The 27,416-nt window shown below is 40.3% G+C and overlaps 9 protein-coding genes across 9 annotated transcripts; 7 read left to right on the top strand and 2 right to left on the bottom strand.

Moving 5' to 3' along the window:
• Positions 1 to 1,491: 1,491 nt before the first annotated feature.
• LOC143022376 (uncharacterized) lies at positions 1,492 to 3,268 on the bottom strand. Its single transcript, XM_076180530.1, has 4 exons — positions 3,178 to 3,268; positions 3,059 to 3,078; positions 1,890 to 1,991; positions 1,492 to 1,782 (listed from the first exon to the last, which is right to left on the bottom strand). The coding sequence occupies exons 1-4, from the start codon at positions 3,266 to 3,268 to the stop codon at positions 1,492 to 1,494; spliced, it is 504 nt and encodes a 167-aa protein (XP_076036645.1).
• LOC143022375 (cuticle protein 21-like) lies at positions 3,267 to 3,905 on the top strand. Its single transcript, XM_076180529.1, has 3 exons — positions 3,267 to 3,278; positions 3,418 to 3,519; positions 3,615 to 3,905. The coding sequence occupies exons 1-3, from the start codon at positions 3,267 to 3,269 to the stop codon at positions 3,903 to 3,905; spliced, it is 405 nt and encodes a 134-aa protein (XP_076036644.1).
• Positions 3,906 to 6,551: 2,646 nt separating this feature from the next.
• Positions 6,552 to 7,209, bottom strand: LOC143022374 (cuticle protein 21-like). The gene is made up of 3 exons (XM_076180528.1): positions 7,198 to 7,209; positions 6,953 to 7,054; positions 6,552 to 6,842 (listed from the first exon to the last, which is right to left on the bottom strand). Exons 1-3 carry the CDS (start codon positions 7,207 to 7,209, stop codon positions 6,552 to 6,554), a joined length of 405 nt encoding a protein of 134 aa, XP_076036643.1.
• A 1,117-nt stretch (positions 7,210 to 8,326) lies between these two features.
• LOC143022174 (cuticle protein 21-like) lies at positions 8,327 to 8,981 on the top strand. The gene is made up of 3 exons (XM_076180275.1): positions 8,327 to 8,338; positions 8,478 to 8,579; positions 8,691 to 8,981. The coding sequence occupies exons 1-3, from the start codon at positions 8,327 to 8,329 to the stop codon at positions 8,979 to 8,981; spliced, it is 405 nt and encodes a 134-aa protein (XP_076036390.1).
• Positions 8,982 to 11,583: 2,602 nt separating this feature from the next.
• LOC143022373 (cuticle protein 8-like) lies at positions 11,584 to 12,387 on the top strand. The gene is made up of 3 exons (XM_076180527.1): positions 11,584 to 11,754; positions 11,891 to 11,992; positions 12,097 to 12,387. Exons 1-3 carry the CDS (start codon positions 11,584 to 11,586, stop codon positions 12,385 to 12,387), a joined length of 564 nt encoding a protein of 187 aa, XP_076036642.1.
• Positions 12,388 to 15,215: 2,828 nt separating this feature from the next.
• On the top strand, positions 15,216 to 15,863 carry LOC143022372 (cuticle protein 8-like). The gene is made up of 3 exons (XM_076180526.1): positions 15,216 to 15,227; positions 15,364 to 15,465; positions 15,573 to 15,863. The coding sequence occupies exons 1-3, from the start codon at positions 15,216 to 15,218 to the stop codon at positions 15,861 to 15,863; spliced, it is 405 nt and encodes a 134-aa protein (XP_076036641.1).
• A 2,786-nt stretch (positions 15,864 to 18,649) lies between these two features.
• LOC143022371 (cuticle protein 8-like) lies at positions 18,650 to 19,297 on the top strand. The gene is made up of 3 exons (XM_076180525.1): positions 18,650 to 18,661; positions 18,798 to 18,899; positions 19,007 to 19,297. The coding sequence occupies exons 1-3, from the start codon at positions 18,650 to 18,652 to the stop codon at positions 19,295 to 19,297; spliced, it is 405 nt and encodes a 134-aa protein (XP_076036640.1).
• Positions 19,298 to 21,932: 2,635 nt separating this feature from the next.
• On the top strand, positions 21,933 to 22,577 carry LOC143022370 (cuticle protein 8-like). Its single transcript, XM_076180524.1, has 3 exons — positions 21,933 to 21,944; positions 22,081 to 22,182; positions 22,287 to 22,577. The coding sequence occupies exons 1-3, from the start codon at positions 21,933 to 21,935 to the stop codon at positions 22,575 to 22,577; spliced, it is 405 nt and encodes a 134-aa protein (XP_076036639.1).
• A 2,810-nt stretch (positions 22,578 to 25,387) lies between these two features.
• Positions 25,388 to 26,037, top strand: LOC143022369 (cuticle protein 8-like). Its single transcript, XM_076180522.1, has 3 exons — positions 25,388 to 25,399; positions 25,536 to 25,637; positions 25,747 to 26,037. Exons 1-3 carry the CDS (start codon positions 25,388 to 25,390, stop codon positions 26,035 to 26,037), a joined length of 405 nt encoding a protein of 134 aa, XP_076036637.1.
• Positions 26,038 to 27,416: the final 1,379 nt, after the last annotated feature.

The raw sequence follows: 27,416 nt of genomic DNA, 5'->3' as shown, positions 1-27,416 counted from the left end.
GATGGATTATTTCAAGATCATACTGGGGCATTATTTTGTTCATACAATTTATCATCATTCACGCGTTTTCTCCACTACTTTTACTACCTCCTTCCTACGTATATTCTTCTTGAGTTCTTTTGATAGATTTGGCTTAGATCAAATATTCTTCTAATATCTGTTATTCTATTTAGGGATTATTCTTCTTTGTATCTTATTCGCGTATTGTTTTTCAAGAATATTGCTTCATTACTTTCTGTGTTTTGTGAATCAATTCCTTTTCGTTCATTTGTACTGGGGAATTATATCTTTCTTTTCTCTTCTTTATGTTAAGTTTTAGATGGTTATATTGGTTAACTGATTGATTGATTGGCTGATTAATATTTGTCCATATGCTAGGTCTCATATAATTGACGTCCATCTTTTAATGTCTGACAGTTTTTCAAGTTTGAACATGCCTATTTCAATTTATGGGTTCCATACAACGTAGGAATATTCTAGATTATGTCTTTGAAACTGTGTGATATCTCTTGACCATATTAATTCCACTATTGGTAAATGCTGCACTGTATATTCCCACTGAGCAAATAAATCCAGAGTTTTGGTAACCCAAACAATCTCGCAACTAAAGGTGGTGGGAGAGCATAGCCTAGTTCATCGTCCCGAAAACTTGGGAATAAACAAGAAATTTGAAAAAGTAGAAAGACCTTGGAGTGACCATCAACAAAAGTCTTAAGTAAAAAACATTGGCATTATAATCAACAGAATATTGAAAAGTTGACCAAATATCGGGTTGGCGAGTGAATATATGATTCAAATAGCGACACAACAAGATATTTGAAAATTAGGAAAATTATCTGAAAATAATAAAGAAATAATATATATGTATATATATATATATATATACATATATATATATATATATACATATTTATATATATATATATACATATATATATATATACATACATATATATATATATATATACATACATATGTATATATATATATATATATATATATATATATATATATATATATATATATTGACAAAAATACACATTCAGAAGATGCAGTGATGTCGTTGCTGAGCACAGTATCAACTATCACTATCAGATATTCAGACTTCATTTTTATATTTTTCCTTTTGTTGAAACTAATATACCACTCTAATGAAAGACTACTCCATTTTGGATTCTGAGAAGAGTCATTGCTACACGCGTATCTGTACTTGTAGTTATTTGAAAAAGAAGTTCCAAAAACAGACATCTATTTCTCCATATCCTATTTTACATGTCTGTTGAAACACCTGACTGCTCCACGGAAAAAGCTTGTAACGACAGCAGGCAGTATATTCAAAGTCACAATATATATATTTTCATAAAGGTTTAATTAAAGTAAAGTTTATTTATCTCCTTTTTCTTTTATTTGTGACTCAATAAATTACTCAACAGCCCTGCATCCGCCTGAGAGCATTTCTGTCTTAGACTGGATGCACTAATCAGTGATGATTTAGGCGTATGTTGGACGAGGGGTCGTGTATGCAGGACGAGGGGTCGTGTACGAAGCACGAGGGGTCGTGTAGGTGGGTTCGGGGTAGCGGGCCTCTCCCTCGTAGTTGACCTGAGCCACGAAGCCAGAGTCTCCGTTGACGGTGTAGTCGACCCTTCTGAGGCGACCGTCGGGCTGGAGGACGTAGTAGGCTCCCTGAGTGTCGTAACCGTCTCGGGACTCCTGGTGTCCGAAGTCGTTACCGGAGTACTCGTCCTTCACCTCCCAGTTGAAGTCGTATTGAGCTGGGCCCTACAGGAAATCGAATTCAAATATTATGTAAATACTGGGTAATTCCTCACTTTATCGATATGATAAATCGTCCACATTATGTTCTTCAGGAAGAGATATTTCCTTACCGAAGGAGCAGGTGCAGCTTGTCCGTAGCCGGGAGTTGGTGGATTGTAAGAGGGAATGCTATCGCATGTGGCTACAACAGCCAGAGCGGCGAGAAGGACGACCTGGTTGAAAAGGGATCAGTATTACTCCGAGAATTGTCACAATCAACACCTTTCGAATACAACGTTATATATATCGACCGTTAACATTGGCAATATTTTTTGTATCAAAGTCTTCAACTTGCTATAGCAAGTGGATCACGCACCTTGAGAACCATGTTGATGATGGAGGAGGAACTGATGCAGACCGACGGTCGTCCGGACTTATATACTCATGACTCCAACCTTGTTGATGACGTAAATTGTGGGTGGGTCTACTACTCTCCCGACCGGGTCCCTCTTCTCACGGCCCTCGGGGTCTCAACAAGCAAGGTCATTGAAAATATGAACGAGATTATTGGACACAATCGTCTTTGATTTCCAGGCTGTTCTAAACACGCATGCCTATGATTATCAACAACTATTTTTTTCTTTTCTGACTAGATTTAATGTCTTCCACAAAGTTATGTGTATATGTAGAAACCGGTGCTTCCTAACAACTTTTGCAACATGTCTTTAATTCTTTACTGTGGTCTCTTACTGATATTTCATCTCATAGAAACATATGCTCTCTACCCATTTTTCATTCCTTTCCTTGTTCTGAATATCATTATTATATCACCTCTTTCTTTTCACTCTTTCAATTAGGGAGTCCCACTTTTTCCAGTCTCTCCTTGTATTTCTTATAAACCAGACTTATAATTATTGTGTTTGCTGCTCTTGATATTGCCTCTATTTTTCTCATATACATTTTGGGTGCACGTGATTGTATGTGTGTAAATTCTAACGATGACTTTTTGTATTCAAAGAGAGAATACTTTCATTCCCAAAATATGTGACAACCAAAACTACACATTTACGGGTGCACAAGCCAAAACTAATATGCTCGCTGTATCGACAGTTCCTTGGCGAAGAAGGCTATGGACTTATTCTAACGCTAGCACAAATATTACCACCTCACCACCACCTCAAAATATCTGACTGTATTATCACTTCGTCATTTATATTGTAGGGATATTCGATTCCGCCTATAAATTAAGTCAGAAAAGATAAAATAGTTGTTCATAATGATGAGCATGCATGGGTAGCACAGCCTGGAAGTATAAAACGACTGTGTCCAGTACTCTCGTTCACATTTTTGATGACTTTGCTTATTGAGGCCCCGAGGGCAGTGTGAACAGAGGCCTGTCCAGAGGAGCAGAAGACACACCCATCATGGACGTCATCAACAATCTGGTGTCATGAGTATATAAGTCAGCACGAGTGTCGGTCTGCATCAGTTCCTCCTCCATCATCAACATGGCTCTTAAGGTGCGTGTTCCACTACTGCAACTTTAAGACTTTGATACCATATGCATTACCAGTGTTAACGGTCGCTGTGTATATTATTGGAACCAAAAGGTGTTGATTATGATAATTCTTGGAGTGATACTTATTTCTTTTCAATCAGGTCGTCCTTCTCGCCGCTCTGGCTGTTGTGGCCACATGCGATAGCATTCCCTCCTACAACCGTCCAGCTCCTGTCTATGGACAAGCTGCACCTGCTCCTTCAGTGAGTATATACATTTTCTCTAAAATATCACGTGGAAGGCTTATTACAACGATCAGTGTGTTCGTATGATAGAGTTTGAATCTGACATCTTGCAGGGCCCAGCACAGTACGACTTCAACTGGGAGGTGAAGGACGAGTACTCCGGTAACGACTTCGGTCAACAGGAGTCCCGTGACGGTTACGACACCCAGGGAGCCTACTACGTCCTCCAGCCCGACGGTCGCCTCAGAAGGGTCGACTACACCGTCAACGGAGACTCTGGCTTCGTGGCTCAGGTCAACTACGAGGGAGAGGCCCGCTACCCCGAACCCACCTACACGACCCCTCGTGCTTCATACACCACCCCTCGTCCAGCATACACCACCCCTCGTCCTACATACGCCTGAGTCATAATTGACTAGGATGTCCAATTCGGAATAATTATGCATATTATGTGTATGTATAGGAATAAGATAACTTATTGAGTGAGGAATAAAATGAAATCAAATAAACTTGTTTCTGTTAGATTTGCTATCAATTGATATCAGTCCCCATTTAATATGACTCCACAAGATGGAGCTAAAATGATGTTCATTCACTATATAGATATGGTAACCCATATAGTAATGTTTTAAGAAAAAACGGAAATACTTTCACATGCAAATGAAAAAGGGTGTAGAAAGCCAGATCTCAGGTCCTAGAGTCTTATACAGAATGACCAGAAACATGGAAATGAGTAGTGAACAGTTTTTGATATATCAAAATATATATATATATTTTTTTTTCGTTTAAAATCTCCAAAAATGACTCAAGTAATCGCAATGGCCCATGAACTTTGAGCAAATGGATCACATTTACAGATGCGATTGTGCGTAACTTTATATTTATTGAAATTGTATTACATCATCCACTTCCTACATCATCTATCTAATTGATGAAATTCGTATCCATCATTATACTGCCTCAGCTTATCGCTTGTTTCATCCCTACAGCACAATTGGAACAACAACAGAATCCGAAAACAGTTTTCCAAAATGTAAACCAAATAGACGTCAGCTAAAAATGCTCGTGTTGGCAACAAACATTTTTCATTTCATTGACACCCACAAGAGCATGCTGACTGTCACTCTTCCTATAGGTGAACTATTATGACCATTGGTCACTAGCCAGATGGACTTTCCTGTTTCCTTCTACAACATTTTCATCTAGGAGTAAAACAAGTTAAGGTTCTCACCCCAACACCTTTGAATACCTGAATGGACTGAGTACTGCATATCATCAATTGACAACACCTAAGTCATTGACACTTTTTGTCGATCATGCTGCAGTTGTTGTGGAGTCGTTGGAGGTCTTTGGTCTTTTTTGAAGACAGGTTATACATTTTGTCTAGATGTGTTAGGCTTATGCTCATCCCTCGTGTATTTCTTTCCTTTGAAACTTGGCGTCACCTGGACACATATACATGTGGATGGGTAGTTTGTGTGCATGTGTGTGTGTACACCTTATTGCATTTACTTAGATTGTGGACTACGGTGCTGGATCTATGTTCGCGAGGTCCCTTCTCTATATCTTGGCTCATTAACTTTTTCTTAATGTTGTTGGGATGGATTATTTCAAGGTCATACTGGGGCATTATTTTGTTCATACAATTTATCATCATTCACGCGTTTTCTCCACTACTTTTACTACCTCCTTCCTACGTATATTCTTCTTGAGTTCTTTTGATAGATTTGGCTTAGATCAAATATTCTTCTAATATCTGTTATTCTATTTAGGGATTAGTCTTCTTTGTATCGTATTCGCGTATTGTTTTTCAGTATTATTGCTTTATTACTTTCTGTATTTTGTGAATCAATTCCTTTTCGTTCATTTGTACTGGGGAATTATATCTTTCTTTTCTCTTCTTTATGTTAAGTTTTAGATGGTTATATTGGTTAACTGATTGATTGGCTGATTAATATTTGTCCATATGCTAGGTCTCATATAATTGACGTCCATCTTTTAATGTCTGACAGTTTTTCAAGTTTGAATATGCCTATTTCAATTTATGGGTTCCATACAACATAGGAATATTCTAGATTATGTCTTTGAAACTGTGTGATATCTCTTGGCCATATTAAGCCCACTATTGGTGAATGCTGCACTATATATTCCCACTGCTCAAATATGTCCAGGGTTTTGGTAACCCAAACAATCTCGCAACTAAAGGTTGTGGGAGAGCATAGCCTAGTTCATCGTCCCGAAAACTTGGGAATAAACAAGAAATTTGAAAAAGTAGAAAGACCTTGGAGTGACCATCAACAAAAGTCTTAAGTAAAAAACATTGGCATTATAATCAACAGAATATTGAAAAGTTGACCAAATATCGGGTTGGCGAGTGAATATATGATTCAAATAGCGACACAACAAGATATTTGAAAATTAGGAAAATTATCTGAAAAAAATAATAAAGAAATAATACATATGTATATATATATATATATATATATATATACATATATATATATATATACATATATATATATACATACATATATATATATACATACATATATATATATATATATATATATATATATATATAGACAAAATTACACACTCAAAAGATGCAGTGATATCGATGCTGAGAACAGTATCAACTATCACTATCAGATATTTAGACTTCGTTTTTATATTTCTCCTTTTGTTGAAACTAATATACCACTCTTATGAAAGACTACTCCATTTTGGATTCTGAGAAGAGTTATTGCTGCACGCGTATCTGTACTTGTAGTGATTTAGAAAAAGAAGATCCAAAAATAGACATCTATTTCTCCATATCCTATTTTACATGTCTGTTGAAACACCTGACTGCTCCACTGAAAAAGCTTGTAACGACAGCAGGCAGTATATTCAAAGTCACTATATATATATATATTTTCATGAAGGTTTAATTAAAGTAATGTTTATTTATCTCCTTTTTCTTTTATTTGTGACTCAATAAATTACTCAACAGCCCTGCATCCGCCTGAGAGCATTTCTGTCTTAGACTGGATGCACTAATCAATGAAGACTTAGGCGTACGCTGGACGAGGGGTGGTGTATGCAGGACGAGGTGTCGTGTATGAAGCACGAGGGGTCGTGTAGGTGGGTTCGGGGTAGCGGGCCTCTCCCTCGTAGTTGACCTGAGCCACGAAGCCAGAGTCTCCGTTGACGGTGTAGTCGACCCTTCTGAGGCGACCATCGGGCTGGAGGACGTAGTAGGCTCCCTGGGTATCATAACCGTCACGGGACTCCTGTTGACCGAAGTCGTTACCGGAGTACTCGTCCTTCACCTCCCAGTTGAAGTCATATTGAGCTGGGCCCTGTAAGAAATCGAATTTAAAGACTATTATGCAAGCACTGGGTAATTCCTCACTTGATCGCTATGATAATTCGTCCACATGATGTCCTAGAGGAAGAGATATTTCCTTACCGAAGGAGCAGGTGCAGCTTGTCCATAGACGGGAGCTGGAGGGCTGTAGGAGGGAATGCTATCGCAAATGGCCACAGCAGCCAGAGCAGCGAGAAGGACAACCTGATTGAAAAGGAATCAGTATTACTCCGAGAATTGTCACAATCAACACCTTTCGAATACAACGTTATATATATCGACCGTTAACATTGGCAATATTTTTTGTATCAAAGTCTTCAACTTGCTATAGCAAGTGGATCACGCACCTTGAGAACCATGTTGATGATGAAGGAGGAACTGATGCAGACCGACGGTCGTCCGGACTTATATACTCATGACACCAACCTTGTTGATGACGTAAATTGTGGGTGGGTCTACTACTCTCCCGACCGGGTCCCTCTTCTCACGGCCCTCGGGGTCTCAGCAAGCAAGGTCATTGAAAATATGAACGAAATTATTGGACACAATCGTCTTTGATTTCTAGGCTGTTCTAAACACGCATGCCTATGATTATCAACAACTATTTTTTCTTTTCTGACTAGATTTAATGTCTTCCACAAAGTTATGTGTATATGTCGAAACCGGTGCTTCCTAACAACTTTTGCAACATGTTCTTTAATTCTTTACTGTGGTCTCTTACTGATCTTTCATCTCATAGAAACATATGCTCTCTGCCCCTTTTTTATTTCTTTCCTTGTTCTGAATATCATTATTATATCACCTCTTTTTCACTCTTTCAATTAAGGAGTCCCACTTTTTCCAGTCTCTCCTTGTATTTCTTATAAACCAGACTTGTAATTATTGTGTTTGCTGCTCTTGATATTGCCTCTATTTTTCTCATATACATTTTGGGTGCACGTGTTTGTATGTGTGTAAATTCTAACAATGACTTTCTGTGTTTAAAGAGAGAATACTTTCATTCCCACAATATGTGACAACCAAAACTATACATTTACGGGTGCACAAGCAAAAACTAATATGCTCGCTGTATCGACAGTTCCTTGGCGAAGAAGGCTGTGGACTTATTCTAACGCTAGCACAAATATTACCACCTCACCACCACCTCAAAATATCTGACTGTATTATCACTTCGTCATTTATATTGTAGGGATATTCGATTCCGCCTATAAATTAAGTCAGAAAAGATAAAATAGTTGTTCATAATGATGAGCATGCATGGGTAGCACAGCCTGGAAGTATAAAACGACTGTGTCCAGTACTCTCGTTCACATTTTTGATGACTTTGCTTATTGAGGCCCCGAGGGCAGTGTGAACAGAGGCCTGTCCAGAGGAGCAGAAGACACACCCATCATGGACGTCATCAACAATCTGGTGTCATGAGTATATAAGTCAGCACGAGTGTCGGTCTGCATCAGTTCCTCCTCCATCATCAACATGGCTCTTAAGGTGCGTGTTCCACTACTGCAACTTTAAGACTTTGATACCATATGCATTACCAGTGTTAACGGCTGCTTTGTATATTATTGTAACCAAAAGGTGTTTATTATGATCATTCTTGGTGTGATACTTATTTCTTTTCAATCAGGTCGTCGTTCTCGCCGCTCTGGCTGTTGTGGCCACATGCGATAGCATTCCCTCCTACAACCGTCCAGCTCCTGTCTATGGACAAGCTGCACCTGCTCCTTCAGTGAGTATATACATTTTCTCTAGAATATCACGTGGAATGCTTATTACAACGATCAAGTGAGAATTTCTTCAGTATGTTCGTATGATAGACTTTGAATCTGACATTTTGCAGGGTCCAGCTCAGTACGACTTCAACTGGGAGGTGAAGGACGAGTACTCCGGTAACGACTTCGGACACCAGGAGTCCCGCGACGGTTACGACACACAGGGAGCCTACTACGTCCTCCAGCCCGACGGTCGCCTCAGAAGGGTCGACTACACCGTCAACGGAGACTCTGGCTTCGTGGCTCAGGTCAACTACGAGGGAGAGGCCCGATACCCCGAACCCACCTACACGACCCCTCGTCCAGCATACACGACCCCTCGTCCAGCATACACGACCCCTAGTCCTACATACGCCTAAGTCATAATTGACTAGGATGTCCAATTCGGAATAATTATGCATATTATGTGTATGAATAGGAATAAGATAACTTATTGAGTGATGAATAAAATTAAATCAAATCAACTTGTTTATGTTAGATTTGCTATCAATTGATATCAGTCCCCATTTAATATGACTCCACAAGATGGAGCTAAAATAATGTTCATTCACTATATAGATATGGTAACCCATACAGTAATGTTTTAAGAAATAACGGAAATACTTTCACATGCAAATGGAAAAGGGTGTGGAAAGCCAGATCTCAGGTCTTAGAATCTTATACAGAATGACCAGAAACATGGAAATGAGTAGTGAACAATTTTTGATATATCAAAATATTTTTTTTTTTTTTTGTTTAAAATCTCCATAAATGACTCACGTAATCGCAATGTTCCATGAACTTTGAGGAAATGGATCACATTTACTGATGCGATTGTGCGTAACTTTATATTTATTGAAATTGTATTACATCATCCACTTCCCACACCATCTATCTAATTGATGGAACTTGTATCCATCATTATACTGCCTCAGTTTATCGCATGGTTCACCCCTACACCACAATTGAAGCAAAAAAAGAATCCGAAAACAGTTTTCCAATATGTAAACCAAAGAGACGTTATCTAGAAATACCCGTGTTGACAACTAACACTTTTCATCTCATTGTCACCCACAGGAGCATGCTGACTGTCACTCTTCTTATAGGTGAACTATTTTGACCATTGGTCACTAGCCAGATGGACTTTCCTGTTTCCTTTTACAACATTTTCATTTAGGTGTAGAACAAGTTAAGGTTTTCACCCCAACACCTTTGAATACCTGAATGGAGTGAGTATTGATCAGAGTTGTCAACACCTAAGTCATTGACACTTTTTGTCGATCATGCTGCAGTTGTTGTGGAGTCGTTGGAGGTCTTTGGTCTTTTTTGAAGACAGGAAATACATTTTGTCTAGATGTGTTAGGCTTATGTTCATCCTTCGTATATTTCTTTCCTTTGAAACTTGGCGTCACCTGCACACATATACATGTGGATGGGTAGTTTGTGTGCATGTGTGTGTGTACACCTTATTGCATTTACCTAGATTGTAGACTACGGTGCTGGATCTATGCTCGCGAGGTCCCTTCTCTTTTTTTTTGCTCATGAACTTTGTCATAAAGTAATCTATGTTGTTGGCATGGATTGTTTCCCCTAATGTCTTCCACGTATTGATATATCTGTTTAGAAAGCAATGTTTTCTAACAACTTTTGGAACATGTCTTTAAATCATTTACTGAGATCTCTTGTTGATCTTTCATCTCGTAAAAACGCATGGTCTCTGTCGACTTTTTACTCCTGTTCTGAATATCACTATTATATCACCTCTTTCTCTTCACTCTCCCAATGTGGGTGGTCCCACATTTCTCAGTCTCTTCTCGTATTTCTTATCAGCATGGCTTGGAATAATTGTTGTTGCTGCTCTTTGGATTGTGTATTTTTTCATAGTCATATATTTCTGTTGTTTTTCGGGCTCTTTAGGTGAAGGAAATAAGCAGGAACTGGTCTGCCAACAGTGGTTAACAAATGGAATAGACTTAGTGACAATGTGGTGAGCGGTGAGAAAAATTGGCTATTTTGATAGAAGATTAGATAACTTTATGATAGGGATGAAAGGTGGTAAGGGAGATGGGACTGCATAGTGTAGGTCATATGGTTTCTTTCAAACTTCTCCAGTCTTGTTCCTATGCATGTGTGTGTGTATAAATTTTATCGATGAATCTTTGGACTTAAAAGTGGGCGACTATCATTACCACAACACATGACAACCAAAACATTAGGTTCTTCGGGTGCAAGAGGAAAAACCAACCTCCTCCCTGTACCGTCCACTTTGAGAACCAATGGTTTAAATGACACTCTTCGAAGGGATTGTTAGATTTGAATAGCTCCATTATCACGGGGTTGGGTCACACAGTAAAATAACCACTTAAACCGGAGGTGTTCTCCTAGTGCCTTCGATCTGAGTTCATCGTTGGGTGCTGGTGATGTGGATTGGATTATGGATTACCTAGGAAAGACCACCCGATTGCACGGGATCGGTGTGTGTAGGAGGGGAAAAGATGTCTTTAAAATATGCAAAGATAGTAGTATATAAATGTCCGCTATTGCCAATAAGCCCATTTTAGCGGCAGGAAACTTGGAGGGTGACGCCTTCATCTTAAGCAACCAAAAGCGGAGAAAATGGTAGAAGACGTAGTGGTACAAAAAGATAGAAAAATGGAAAAAACTTTATTGGGAGATAAACCGAAGTGAGAAGATGTTGTATGAGAGAAAGTTAGAAAGGAAGCGAGTTTTAGTCGAAGAAAAAGTACGTGTTGATGTTTGCGCGTGTAGCTTGGTTATGTTCATGGGAAAAAAGTGCATATTTCCTACGAGAAGGTAGTAGGATGTACTTCCCGCATATGCTCCCGAAGGAGAGTGGCCCCTACCGGGGCAGGGAGGTGCCCCAAAGAGTTTAATTTAAACCAGATATTACTTAGGCAAGTATGGGTAGCACAGCCTGGAAATATAATACGATTGTGTCCACTACTCTCGCTCATATGTTCAATGACTTTGCTCGTTGAGGCTTCGAAGGCCGCGCGAAGAGAGACCTATCCAGAGGAGCAGAAGACCCACCCACCACTTACGTCATCAACAAGGTTGGTGTCATCAGTATATAAATCAGAACGAGCATCGGTCTGCATCACTTACTCCTCCATCATCAACATGGCTCTCAAGGTGCGTGCTCCACTATTGCAACTTGAAGACTTTGATTCCATAAACATTACCAGTGTTAAGGGTCGCTACATATGTCGTTGTAATCAGGTGGTGATTGTGATACTTCTCGGAGTAATACTTATTCCCTTTGAACCAGGTTGCCCTTCTCGCCGCTGTGGCTGTTGTGGTCACATGCGATAGCATGCCCACCTACAACCGTCCAACTCCCACCTATGGACGAACTGCACCTGCTCCTTCAGTGAGTAGATGTCTCTTCTGGAATATCATGTGGGCGATTGAACACAACGATTAAGTGCTCCTCAATCTGTTCGTATTATAGTCTCTGAATTTGATTTCTTTCAGGGTCCAGCACAGTACGACTTCAACTGGGAGGTGAAGGACGAATACTCCGGTAACGATTTCGGTCACCAGGAGTCCCGTGACGGTTACGACACTCAGGGAGCCTACTACGTCCTCCAGCCCGACGGTCGCCTCAGAAGGGTCGACTACACCGTCAACGGAGACTCTGGCTTCGTGGCTCAGGTCAACTACGAGGGAGAGGCCCGCTACCCCGAACCCACCTACACGACCCCTCGTGCTTCATACACCACCCCTCGTCCAGCATACACGACCCCTCGTCCTACATACGCCTAAGACATAATTGACTAGGATGTCCAATTCCAGATATTTATGCATATTGTGTGTATGCATAAGAATGAGATAACTTATTGAGCCAAAAATAAAAAGAGATCGAATCAACTTGTTTCTGTTAGATTTGCTTTCAATTGATATGAGTCCTCCTTTAATATGAATCCACAAGATGAAGCTAAAATGACGTTCATTATCTATATAGATACGTTAACCCATATAACAATGTTTTAAGAAATAGCATAAATACTTTCACATTCATATGAAATATGGTGTAGAAAGCCAGGTCTCAGGTCCTAGAATTTTATGCAGAATGGCCAGAAATGTGGAAATGAGTAGTGACTAATTTTTGAAATATCAAAATAGAATTTTTTTTTTATTTGGAAAACTCCAGAAATGACTCAAGCATTGGTAATGGTCCATGAACTTTGTGCAAATGGATCACATTTACATTTGTGATTGTGTATATCTAGGTGCATCACTTAACAGTTATTGAAGGTGTATTTCATCACTCACTTCCCACACCATCTATCTAATTGATGGAACTTGTATCCATCATTATACTGCCTCGTTTTATCGCATGGTTCATCTCTACACCACAACTGAAGTAAAAAAAGAATCCGAAAATAGTTTTCCAAAATGTAAACAAAAGAGACGTCAGCTAAAAATACCCGTATTGACAACTAACACTTTTCATCTCATTGTCACCCACAGGAGTAAGCATGCTGACTATCACTCTTCCTATAGGTGAACTATTATGACCATTGGTCACTAGCCACATGGACTTTCCTGTTTCCTTCTACAACATTTTCATTTAGGTGTAGAATAAGTTAAGGTTCTCACCCCAACACCTTTGAATACCTGAATGGACTGAGTACTGAACAGAGTTGTCTATTAGTGTTACTGCAGATCATCCATTGGCAACACCTAAGTCATCGACACTTTTTGTCGATCATGCTGCAGTTGTTGTGGAGTCGTTGGAGGTCCTTGGTCTTTTTTGAAGACAGGTAACACATTTTGTCTAGATGTGTTAGGCTTATGATCATCCCTCGTATATTTCTTTCTTTTGAAACTTGGCGTCACCTGCACACATATACATGTGGATGGGTAATTTGTGTGCATGTGTGTGTGTGTACACCTTATTGCATTTACCTAAATTGTGGAATACGGTGCTGGATCTATGTTCGCGAGGTCCCTTCTCTATATCTTGGCTCATGAACTTTGTCATAAAGTAATCTATGTTGTTGGCATGGATTGTTTCTCCTAATGTCCTCCATGAATTGATATATCTATTTAGAAATCAATGCTTTCTAACAACTTTTGGAAGATGTCTTTAAATTATTTACCGAGATCTCTTGTTGATCTTTCATCTCGTAAAAACACATGGTCTCTCTCGACTCTTTACTCCTGTTCTGAATATCACCATTATATCACCTCTTTCTCTTCACTCTCCCAGTGTTGGTAGTCCCACATTTCTTAATCTCTTCTCGTATTTCTTATTAGCATGGCTTGGAATAATTGTTGTTACTGCTCTTTGAATTGTGTATTTTTTCATAATCATATATTTCGTTTGCTTTTCTAGCTTTTTAGGTGAAGGAAATAAGCAGGAACTGGTCTACCAACAGTGGTTAACAAATAGAATAGACTTAGTGACAATGTGGTGAGTGCTGAGAAAAATTGGCTATTTTAATAGAAGATTAGATAACTTTACGATAGGGATGAAAAGTGACAAGGGAGATGGGACTACATAGTGTAGGTTATATGGTTTCTTTCAAACTTCTCTAGTCTTGTTCCTATGCATGTGTGTGTGTGTGCGCGTGTGTGTATATATGTGTGTATAGATTTTATCGATGAATCTTTGCACTTAAAAGTGGGAGACTATCATTACCACAACATATGACAACCAAAACAGTAGGTTCTACGGGTGCAAGAGGAAAACCAACCTCTTCGCTGTACCGTCCACTTTGAGAACCAATGGTATAAATTAAACTCTTCAAAGAGGTTGTTAGATTTAAATAACACCATTATCACAGGGTTGGGTCACACAGTAAAATAACCTCTTCTCCCGGACGTCTGCTCTTGGTGCCTTCGATCTGAGTTCATCCTTGGGTGCTGGCGATGTGGATTGGATTATGGATTACCTAGGAAAGACCACCCGATCGCACGGGATCGGTGTGTGTAGGAGGGGAAGAGATGTCTTTAACAAAATGAAAAGATAGTAGTATATAAATGTCGGCTAAATAAGCCCATTTTAGCGGCAGGAAAACTGGAGGGTGACGCCATCATCTTCAGCAACCAAAAGCGGAGAAAATGGTAGAAGACGTAGTGGTAGAAAAAGGTAGAGAAACGGATTTTTTTTATTGCAAGGTAAACTGAAGTGAGAAGATGTAGTATGAGAGAAAGTTCGATAGGAAGCGAATTTCAGTCGAAGAAAAAGTACATGTAGATGTTTGCGCGTGTAGCGTGGTTATGTTCATGGGAACTGTGTGTAAATTTCCTACGAGAAGTGAGTAGGATGTACTTCCCGCATGTGCTCCCGAAGGAGAGCGGCCCCTACCGGGCCAGGAAAGTGCCCTAAAGAATTTAATTTAAACCAGATATAACTTAGGCAAGTATGAGTAGCACAGCCTGGAAATATAAAACAATTGTGTCCACTACTCTCGCTCATATGTTCAATGACTTTGCTTGTTGAGGCTTCGAAGGCCGTGTGAAGAGAGACCTATCCAGAGGAGCAGAAGACCCACCCACCACTTACGTCATCAACAAGGTTGGTGTCATCAGTATATAAATCAGAACGAGCATCGGTCTGCATCACTTACTCCTCCATCATCAACATGGCTCTCAAGGTGCGTGCTCCTCTATTGCAACTTAAAGACTTTGATTCCATAAACATTACCAGTGTTAACGGTCACTGCTTATGTCGTTGTCATCAGGTGGTGATTGTGATACTTGTACGAGTAATACTAATTCCTTTTGAACCAGGTTGCCCTTCTCGCCGCTGTGGCTGTTGTGGTCACATGCGATAGCATGCCCACCTACAACCGTCCAACTCCCACCTATGGACAAGCTGCACCTGCTCCTTCAGTGAGTAGATGTCTTTTCTTCTGGAATATCATGTGGGCGATTGAACACAACGATTAAGTGCTCCTCAATCTGTTCGTATTATAGTCTCTGAATTTGATTTCTTGCAGGGCCCAGCACAGTATGACTTCAACTGGGAGGTGAAGGACGAGTACTCCGGTAACGACTTCGGTCATCAGGAGGCCCGCGATGGTTACGACACACAGGGAGCCTACTACGTCCTCCAGCCCGACGGTCGCCTCAGAAGGGTCGACTACACCGTCAACGGAGACTCTGGCTTCGTGGCTCAGGTCAACTACGAGGGAGAGGCCCGCTACCCCGAACCCACCTACACGACCCCTCGTGCTTCATACACCACCCCTCGTCCTGCATACACGACCCCTCGTCCTACATACGCCTAAGACATAATTGACTAGGATGTCCAATTCCAGATATTTATGCACATTGTGTGTATGCATAAGAATGAGATAACTTATTGAGCCAAAAATAAAAGGAGATCGAATCAACATGTTTCTGTTAGATTTGCTTTCAATTGATACGAGTCCCCCTGTATTATGAATCCACAAGATGGAGCGAAAACGACGTTCATTATCTATATAGATACGGCAACCCATATAACAATGTTTTAAGAAATAGCATAATTACTTTCACATGCATATGAAAAAGGGTGTAGAAAGCCAGGTCTCAGGTCCTAGAATCTTATGCAGAATGGCCAGAAATATGGAAATGAGTAGTGACCAAATTTTGAAATATCAAAATAGAATTTTTTTTAATTTGAAAAACTCCAGAAATGACTCAAGCATTGGTCCATGAACTTTGTGCAAATGGATTCCATTTACATTTGTGATTGTGTATATCTAGGTGCATCACTTTACATTTATTGAGGGTGTATTTCATCACTCACTTCCCACACCATCTATCTAATTGATGAAACTTGTATCGATCATTACACTGCCTCATTTTATCGCATGGTTTATCCCTAAACCACAACTGAAAAAAAAAAACGAAAATAGTTTTCCAAAATGTAAACCAAAGAGACGTCAGCTAGAAATGCCCGTGTTGGCAACGAACATTTCTCATTCCATTGACACCCACAGGAGTGTCACTCTTCTTATAGGTGAACTATTTTGACCATTGGTCACTAGCTAAATGTGCTTTTCAGATGTAACGAACGTCAAAAGTCACTTTGGACTTTCCTGTTTCCTTTTACAACATTTTCATTTAGGTGTAAAACAAGTTAAGGTTCTCACCCCAACACCTTTGAATACCTGAATGGACTGAGCATTAAACAGAGTTGTCTATTATTGTTACTGCAGATCATCCATTGACAACACCTAAGTCATTGACACCTTTGTCGATGATGCTCTAGTTGTTGTGGAGTCGTTGGAGGTCCTTGGTCACTTTTGAAGATGTGTTAGGCTTATGCTCATCCCTCGTGTATTTCTTCCTTTGAAATTTGGCGTCGCCTGCACACATATACATGTGGATGGGTAATTTGTGTGCATGTGTGTGTGTGCACCTTATTGCATTTACCTAGATTGAAGACCACGGTGCTGGATCTATGTTTGCGAGGTCCCTTCTCTATATCTTGGCTCATGAACTTTGTCTTAATGTTGTTGGCATGGATTATTTCTTCTAATGTCCTCCACTAATTATATCTGTTTAGAAAACAATGCTTTCTAACAACTTTTGGAACATGTCTTTAAATTCTTTACTGAGATCTCTTGTTGATCTTTCATCTCGTAAAAACACATGCTCTCTGTCGACTTTTTACTCCTGTTCTGAATGTCATTATCATGTCACCTCTTTCTCTTCACTCTCCCCAGTGTGGGTAGTCTCACATTTCTCAATCTCTTCTCGTATTACTTATCAGCATGGCTTGGAATAACTGTTGTTGCTGCTCTTTGAATTGTCTTTATATTCTCATAATCATATATTTCGGTTGTTTTTGGGATCTTTTTATGTGAAGGAAATAAGCAGAAACTGGTCTGCCAACAGTGGTTAACAAATGGAATAGACTTAGTAACAACGTGGTGAGTGGTGAGAAAAATTGGCTATTTTAATAGAAGATGAGATAACTTTATGATAGGTATTAAAGGTGGCAAGGGTACTGCATAGTGTAGGCCTTATGGTCTCATGTAGACTCCTCCATTCTTGTTCTTATGCATGTGTGTGTGTGCATGTGTTTGTAAATTTTATCGATGAATCTTTGCACTTAAAAGTAGGCGACCAACATTACCACAACATATGACAACCAAAACATTAGGTTCTACGGGTGCAAGAGGAAAAACCAACCTCCTCGCTGTACCGTCCACTTTGGGATCCAATGGTTTAAATGAAACTCTTCGAAGGGATTGTTAGATTTGAATAGCTCCATTATCACGGGGTTGGGTCACACAGTAAAATAACCTCTTCTCCCGGACGTACGCTCTTAGTGCCTTCGATCTGAGTTCATCGTTGGGTGCTGGCGATGTGGATTGGATTATGGATTACCTAGGAAAGACCACCCGATCGCACGGGATCGGTGTGTGTGGGAGGGGAAAAGATGTCTTTAACAAAATGAAAAGATAGTAGTATATAAATGTCGGCTATTGCCAATAAGCCCATTTTAGCGGCAGGAAAACTGGAGGGTGACGCCTGCATCTTAAGCAACCAAAAAAGGAGAAATTGGTAGAAGTCGTAGTGATAGAAAAAGGTAGAAAAACGGAAAAAAACATTATTGGGAGGTAAATCAAAGTGAGATAAAGTATGAGAGAAAGTTGGAAAGGAAGCGAATTTTATTCGAAGAAAAATTACGTGTAGATGTTTGCGCGTGTAGTGTGGTTATGTTCATGGGAAATGTGTGCATATTTCCTATGAGAAGTGAGAAGGATGTACTTCCCGCATGTGCTCCCGAAGGAGAGCGGCCCCTATCGGGACAGGGCGGTGCCCCTAAGAGTTTCATTTAAACCAGATATTACCTAGAGTATGGGTAGCACAGCCTGAAAATATAATACGATTGTGTCCACTACTCTCGCTCATATGTTCAATGACTTTGCTTGTTGAGACTTCGAAGGCCGTGTGAAGAGAGACCTGTCCAGAGGAGCAGAAGACCCACCCACCACTTACGTCATCAACAAGGTTGGTGTCATCAGTATATAAATCAGAACGATCGTCGGTCTGCATCACTTACTCCTCCATCATCAACATGGCTCTCAAGGTGCGTGCTCCACTATTGCAACTTGAAGACTTTGATTCCATAAACATTACCAGTGTTAACGGTCGCTACATATGTCGTTGTAATCAGGTGGTGATTGTGATACTTCTCGGAGTAATACTTATTCCTTTTGAACCAGGTTGCCCTTCTCGCCGCTGTGGCTGTTGTGGTCACATGCGATAGCATGCCCACCTACAACCGTCCAACTCCCACCTATGGACAAGCTGCACCTGCTCCTTCAGTGAGTAGATGTCTCTTCTTCTGGAATATCATGTGGGCGATTGAACACAACGATTAAGTGCTCCTCAATCTGTTCGTATTATAGTCTCTGAATTTGATTTCTTTCAGGGTCCAGCACAGTACGACTTCAACTGGGAGGTGAAGGACGAGTACTCCGGTAACGATTTCGGTCACCAGGAGTCCCGTGACGGTTACGACACACAGGGAGCCTACTACGTCCTCCAGCCCGACGGTCGCCTCAGAAGGGTCGACTACACCGTCAACGGAGACTCTGGCTTCGTGGCTCAGGTCAACTACGAGGGAGAGGCCCGCTACCCCGAACCCACCTACACGACCCCTCGTGCTTCATACACCACCCCTCGTCCTGCATACACGACCCCTCGTCCTACATACGCCTAAGACATAGTTGACTAGGATGTCCAATTCCAGATATTTATGCATATTGTGTGTATGCATAAGAATGAGATAACTTATTGAGCCAGAAATAAAAAGAGATCGAATCAATTTGTTTTTGTTAGATTTGCTTTCAATTGGTATGAGTCCCCCTTTAATATGAATCCACAAGATGGAGCTAAAATGGCGTTCATTATCTATATAGATACGTTAACCCATATAACAATGTTTTAAGAAATAGCATAAATACTTTCACATGCAAATGAAAAAGGGTTTGGAAAGCCAGGTCTCAGGTCCTAGAATCTTATGCAGAATGGCCAGAAATATGGAAATGAGTAGTGACCAATTTTTGATATATCAAAATAGATTTTCTTTTTTTTTCCAGAAATGACTCAAGCATTGGTAATGGGCCATGAACTGCGTGCAAATGGATCCCATTTACATTTTTGATCGTGTATATCTAGGTGCATTACTTAACATTTATTGAAGGTGTATTTCATCACTCACTTCCCACACCATCTAATTGATGCAACTTGTTCCATCATTATACTGCCTCAGTTTATCGCATGGTTCATCCCTACACCACAACTGAAGCAAAAAAAGAATCCGAAAATAGTTTTCCAAAATGTAAACCAAAGAGACGTCATCTAGAAATAAACGTGTTGACAACTAACACTTTTCATCTCATTGTCACCCACAGGAGCATGCTGACTGTCACTCTTCTTATAGGTGAACTGTTGTGACCATTGGTCACTAGCTAGATGGACTTTCCTGTTTCCTTCTACAACATTTTCATTTAGGTGTAAAACAAGTTAAGATTTTCACCCCAACACCTTTGAATACCTGAATGGACTGAGTACTGAACAGAGTTGTCTATTAGTGTTACTGCAGATCATCCATTGACAATATCTAAGGCATTGACACTTTTTGTCGATGATGCTGTAGTTGTTGTGAAGTCGTTGGAGGCCCTTGGTAATTTTTGAAGACAGGTAATACATTTTGTCTAGATGTGTTAGGCTTATGCTCATCCCTCGTGTATTTCTTTCCTTTGAAACTTGGCGTCGCCTGCACACATATACATGTGGATGGGTAATTTGTGTGCATGTGTGTGTTTGTACACCTTATCGCATTTACCTTGATTGTATACTACGGTATGGTCGCGAGGTCTCTTCTTTATGTATTGGCTTATGAACTTTGTCTTAAAGTAATCTATGCTATCGGCATAGATTATTTCTCTTAATGTCTTCCACGAATTGATGTATCTATTTAGAAAGCAATACTTTCTAACAACTTTTGCAACATGTCTTTAAATTCTTTACTGTGGCCTCTTGTTGATCTTTCATCTCGTAAAAACACATGCTCTCTGTCGACTTTTTACTCTTGTTCGGAATATCATTATTATATCACCTCTTTCTCTTCACTCTGCCAGTGTTGATAGTCCTATTTTTCTCAACCTCTTCTCGTATTTCTTATCAGCATGGCTTGGAATAATTGTTGTTGCTGCACTCTGAATTGTCTCTATTTTCTCATAATCATATATTTTGGTTGTTTTGGAGTCTTCTTAGGTGAAGGAGATAAGTAAGAACTGGTCTGCTAACAGTGGTTAACAAATGGAATAGACTTATTGACAATGTGGTGAGCGGTGAGAAAAATTGGCTATTTTAATAGAAGATGAGATAACTTTATGATAGGTATGAAAGGTGGCAAGGGTACTGCATAGTGTAGGCCTTGTGGTCTCATGTAGACTCCTCCATTCTTGTTCTTATGCATGTGTGTGTGTGTGCATGTGTTTGTAAATTTTATCGATGAATCATTGCACTTAAAAGCGGGAGACTAACATTACCACAACATTAGTAGTGGACCTCTTCTCCCGGAGGTCCACTACTAATGCCTTCCATCTGAGTTTTCGTTGGGTGCTGGCGATGTAGATGGGATTATGGGTTACCTAGAAAGGACCACCCGATTGCACGGGATCGGTGTGTGTAGGAGGGGAAAAGATGTCTTTAAAATATGCAAAGATAGTAGTATATAAATGTCCGCTATTGCCAATATGCCCATTTTAGCGGCAGGAAAACTGGAGGGTGACGCCTGTATCTTAAGCAACCAAAACCGGAGAAAATGGTAGAAGACGTAGTGGTAGAAAAAGGTAGAAAAACAGGAAAAAACTTTATTGGGAGGTAAACCAAACTGAGATAAAATATGAGAGAAAGTTGGAAAGGAGGCGAATTTTAGTCGAAGAAAAAGTACGTGTAGATGTTTGCGCTTGTAGCGTGGTTATGTTCTTGGGAACTGCGTGTATATTTCTTACGAGAAGTAAGTAGGATGTACTTCCCGCATGTGCTCCCGAAGGAGAGCGGCCCCTACCGGGACAGGGCGGTGCCCCAAAGAGTTTCATTTAAACCAGATATTAATTAGGCAAGTATGGGTAGCACAGCCTGGAAATATAATACGATTCTGTCCACTACTCTCGCTCATATGTTCAATGACTTTGCTTGTTGAGGCTTCGAAGGCCGTGTGAAGAGAGACCTATCCAGAGGAGCAGAAGACCCACCCACCACTTACGTCACCAACATGGTTGGTGTCATCAGTATATAAATCAGAACGAGTATCGGTCTACATCACTTACTCCTCCATCATCAACATGGCTCTCAAGGTGTGTGCTCCTCTATTGCAGTTTGAAGACTTTGATTCCATACGCATTACCAGTGTTAACGGTCGCTACGTATGTCGTTGTAATCAGGTGGTGATTGTGATACTTGTACGAGTAATGCTAATTCCTTTTCAACCAGGTTGCCCTTCTCGCCGCTGTGGCTGTTGTGGTCACATGCGATAGCATGCCCACCTACAACCGTCCAACTCCCACCTATGGACAAGCTGCACCTGCTCCTTCAGTGAGTAGATGTCTCTTCTGGAATATCATGAGGGCGATTGAACACAACGATCAAGTGCTCCTCAATCTGTTCGTATTATAGTCTCTGAGTTTGATTTCTTGCAGGGTCCAGCACAGTACGACTTCAACTGGGAGGTGAAGGACGAGTACTCCGGTAACGACTTCGGTCACCAGGAGTCTCGCGACGGTTACGACACTCAGGGAGCCTACTACGTCCTCCAGCCCGACGGTCGCCTCAGAAGGGTCGACTACACCGTCAACGGAGACTCTGGCTTCGTGGCTCAGGTCAACTACGAGGGAGAGGCCCGCTACCCCGAACCCACCTACACGACCCCTCGTGCTTCATACACGACCCCTCGTCCTGCATACACCACCCCTCAACCTACATATGCTTAAATCATAATTGACTAGGATGTCCAATTCTAGATATTTATGCATATTGTGTGTATGCATAAGAATGAGATAACTTATTGAGCCAAAAATAAAAGGAGATCGAATCAATTTGTTTCTGTTAGATTTGCTTTCAATTGGTATGAGTCCCCCTTTAATATGAATCCACAAGATGAAGCTAAAATGACGTTCATTATCTATATAGATACAGCAACCCATATAACAATGTTTTAAGAAATAGCATAATTGCTTTCACATGCATATGAAAAAGGATGTGGAAAGCCAGGTCTCAGGTCCTAGAATCTTATGTAGAATGGCCAGAAATATGGAAATGAGTAGTGACCAATTTTTGAAATATCAAAATAGATTTTTTTTTCTAATTTGAAAAAATCCAAAAAGGACTCAAGCATTGGTAATGGTCCATGAACTTTGTGCAAATGGATCCCATTTACATTTGTGATTGTGTATATCTAGGTGCATCACTTTCCATTTATTGAAGGTGTATTTCATCACTCACTTCCCACACCATCTATCTAATTGATGGAACTTGTATCCATCATTATACTGCCTCAGTTTATCGCATGGTTCATCCCTACACCACAACTGAAGCAAAAAAAGAATCCGAAAATAGTTTTCCAAAATGTAAACCAAAGAGACGTCAGCTAGAAATGCCCGTGTTGGCAACGAACATTTCTCATTTCATTGACACCCACAGGAGCATGCTGACTGTCACTCTTCTTATAGGTGAACTATTTTGACCTTGGTCACTAGCTAGATGTGCTTTTCAGATGTAACGAACGTCAAAAGTCACTTTGGACTTTCCTGTTTCCTTTTACAACATTTTCATTTAGGTGTAAAACAAGTTAAGGTTCTCACCCCAACATCTTTGAATACCTGAATGGAGTGAGTACTGAACAGAGTTGTCTATTAGTGTTACTGCAGATCATCCATTAACAACACCTAAGTCGATGACACCTTTGGCGATGATGCTGTAGCTGTTGTGGAGTCGTTGGAGGTCCTTGGTCTTTTTTGAAGACAGGTAATACATTTTGTCTAGATGTGTTAGGCTTATGCTTATCCCTCGTGTATTTCTTTCTTTTGAAACTTGGCGTCGCCTGCACACATATACATGTGAATGGGTAATTTGTGTGCATGTCTGTGTGTACACCTTATTGCATTTAATAAGATTGTAGACTACGGTGCTGGATCTATGTTCGCGAGGTCCCTTCTCTATATCTTGGCTCATGAACTTTGTCTTAATGTTGTTGGGATGGATTATTTCTTCTAATGTCCTCCACGAATTGATATATCTGTTTAGAAAATAATGCTTTCTAACAACTTTTGGAACATGTCTTTAAATTATTTACTGAGATCTCTTGTTGATCTTTCATCACGTAAAAACACATGCTCTCTGTCGACTTTTTACTCCTGTTCTGAATATCACTATTATATCACCTCTTTCTCTTCACTCTCCCAATGTGGGTAGTCCCACATTTCTCAATCTCTTCTCGTATTTCTTATCAGGATGGCTTGGAATAATTGTTGTTGCTGCTCTTTGAATTGTCTCTATTTTTTCATAATCATATATTTCGGTTGTTTTTGGGCTCTTTAGGTGAAGGAGATAAGCAAGAACTGGTCTGCCAACAGTGGTTAACAAATGGAATAGACTTGGTAACAATGCGTTGAGCGGTGAGGAAAATTGGCTATTTTGATAGAAGATGAGATAACTTTATGATAGGTATGAAAGGTGGCAAGGGTACTGCATAGTGTAGGCCTTATGGTCTAATGTAGACTCCTCCATTCTTGTTTTTATGCATGTGTGTGTGTGCATGTGTTTGTAAATTTTATCGATGAATCTTTGCACTTAAAAGTGGGCGACTAACATTACCACAACATATGACAACCACATTAGGCTCTACGGGTGCAAGAGGAACAACCAACCTCCTCTCTGTACCGTCCACTTTGGGATCCAATGGTTTACATGAAACTCTTCGAAGGGTTTGTTAGATTTTGATAGCTCCATTATCACGGGGTTGGGTCACACAGTAAAATAACCTCTTTTCCCAGACGTCCGCTATTGGTGCCTTTGATCTGAGTTCATCGTTGGGTGCTGGCGATGTGGATTGGATTATGGATTACCTAGGAAAGACCACCCGATCGCACGGGATCGGTGTGTGTAGGAGGGGAAAAGATGTCTTTAATAAAATGAAATGATAGTAGTATATAAATGTCGGCTATTGCCAATAAGCCCATTTTAGCGGCAGGAAAATTGGAGCTACCAAAAGCGGAGAAAATGGTAGAAGACGTAGTGGTAGAAAAAGGTAGAAAAACAGGAAAAAACTTTATTGGGAGGTAAACCAAACTGAGATAAAATATGAGAGAAAGTTCGAAAGGAAGCGAATTTTAGTCGAAGAAAAAGTACGTGTAGATATTTGCGCTTGTAGCGTGGTTATGTTCCTGGAAACTGTGTGTATATTTCCTACGAGAAGTGAGTAGGATGTACTGCCCGCATGTGCTCCCGAAGGAGAGTGGCCCCTACCGGGCCAGGGAGGTGCCCCTAAGAGTTTCATTTAAATCAGATATTACTCAGGCAAATATGGGTAGCACAGCCTGGAAATATAATACGACTGTGTCCACTACTCTCGCTCATATGTTCAATGACTTTGCTCGTTGAGGCTTCGAAGGTCGTGTGAAGAGAGACCTATCCACAGGAGCAGAAGACCAACCCACCACTTACGTCATCAACAAGGTTGGTGTCATCAGTATATAAATCAGAACGAGCATCGGTCTGCATCACTTACTCCTCCATCATCAACATGGCTCTCAAGGTGCGTGCTCCACTATTGCAGATTGAAGACTTTGATTCCATAAACATTACCAGTGTTAACGGTCGCTGCTTATGTCGTTGTAATCAGGTGGTGATTGTGATACTTGTACGAGTAATACTTATTCCTTTTTAACCAGGTTGCCTTTCTTGCCGCTGTGGCTGTTGTGGTCACATGCGATAGCATGCCCACCTACAACCGTCCAACTCCCACCTATGGACAAGCTGCACCTGCTCCTTCAGTGAGTAGATGTCTCTTCTTCTGGAATATCATGTGAGCGATTAAATACACAACGATTAAGTGCTCCTCAATCTGTTGGTATTATAGTCTCTGAGTTTGATTTCTTGTAGGGCCCAGCACAGTACGACTTCAACTGGGAGGTGAAGGACGAGTACTCCGGTAACGACTTCGGTCACCAGGAGTCCCGTGACGGTTACGACACACAGGGAGCCTACTACGTCCTCCAGCCCGACGGTCGCCTCAGAAGGGTCGACTACACCGTCAACGGAGACTCTGGCTTCGTTGCTCAGGTCAACTACGAGGGAGAGGCCCGATACCCCGAACCCACCTACACGACCCCTCGTGCTTCATATACCACCCCTCGTCCTGCATACACGACCCCTCGTCCTACATACGCCTAAGACATAATTGATAATGATGTCCAATTCCAGATATTTGTGCATATTGTGTGTATGAATAAGAATGAGATAACTTATTGAGCCAAAAATAAAAAGAGATCGAATCAACGTGTTTCTGTTAGATTTTTTATCAATTGATATGAGCTCCCCTATGAATCCACAAGATGAAGCTAAAATGACGTTCATTATCTATATAGATACAGCAACCCATATAACAATGTTTGTAAGAAATAGCATAAATACTTTCACATGCAAATGAAAAAGGGTGTAGAAAGCCAGGTCTCAGGTCCTAGAATCTTATGCAGAATGGCCAGATATATGGAAATGAGTAGTGACCAAATTTTGAAATATTAAAATAGATTTTTTTTTCATTTGAAAAACTCCAGAAATGACTCAAGCATTAGTAATGGTCCATGAACCTCGTGCAAATGGAACCCATTTACATTTGTGATTGTGTATATCTAGGTGCATCACATTACATTTATTGAAGATGTATTTCATCACTCACTTCCCACACCATCTATCTAATTGATGGAACTTGTATCCATCATTATATTGCCTCAGTTTATCGCATGGTTCATCCCTATACCACAATTAAAAAAAAAAAAAAAAAAAAAAAAAATTCTAAAGTAGTTTTCCAAAATGTAAACCAAAGAGACGTCAGCTAATAATACCCTTGTTGACAACTAACACTTTTCATCCCATTGTCACCCACAGGAGCATGCTGACTGTTACTCTTCTTATAGGTGAACTATTATGACCATTGGTCACCAGCCAGATGGACTGACTTTCCTGTTTCCTTCTACAACATTTTCATGTAGGTGTAAAACAAGTTAAGGTTCTCACCCCAACACCTTTGAATACCTGAATGGACTGAGTATTGAACAGAGTTGTCTATTAGTGTTACTGCAGATCATTCATTGACAACACCTAAGTCGATAACACTTTTTGTCGATGATGCTGTAGTTATTGTGGAGTCGTTGGAGGTCTTTGGTCTTTTTTGAAGACAGGTAACACATTTTGTCTAGATGTGTTAGGCTTATGCTCATCGCTCGTGCATTTCTTTCCTTTGAAACTTGGCGTCACCAGCACACATATACATGTGGATGGGTAGTTTGTGTGTGTACACCTTATTGCATTTACTTAGATTGTAGACTACGATGCTGGATCTATGTTCGCGAGGTCCCTTCTCTATATCTTGGCTCATGAACTTTGTCTTAATGTTGCTGGGATGGATTATTTCTTTTAATGTCCTCCACGAATTGATATATCTGTTTAGAAAACAATGCTTTGTAACAACTTTTGGGACATGTCTTTAAATTATTTATTGAGATCTCTTTTTGATCTTTCATCTCGTAAAAACACATGCTCTCTGTCGACTT

The sequence above is a fragment of the Oratosquilla oratoria genome, chromosome 44, assembly GCF_046742065.1.
Source record: "Oratosquilla oratoria isolate Oo_2021 chromosome 44, ASM4674206v1, whole genome shotgun sequence".
Classification (NCBI taxonomy): Eukaryota; Metazoa; Arthropoda; class Malacostraca; order Stomatopoda; family Squillidae; genus Oratosquilla; species Oratosquilla oratoria.
This window is presented reverse-complemented; position numbering and strand designations above follow the sequence as displayed.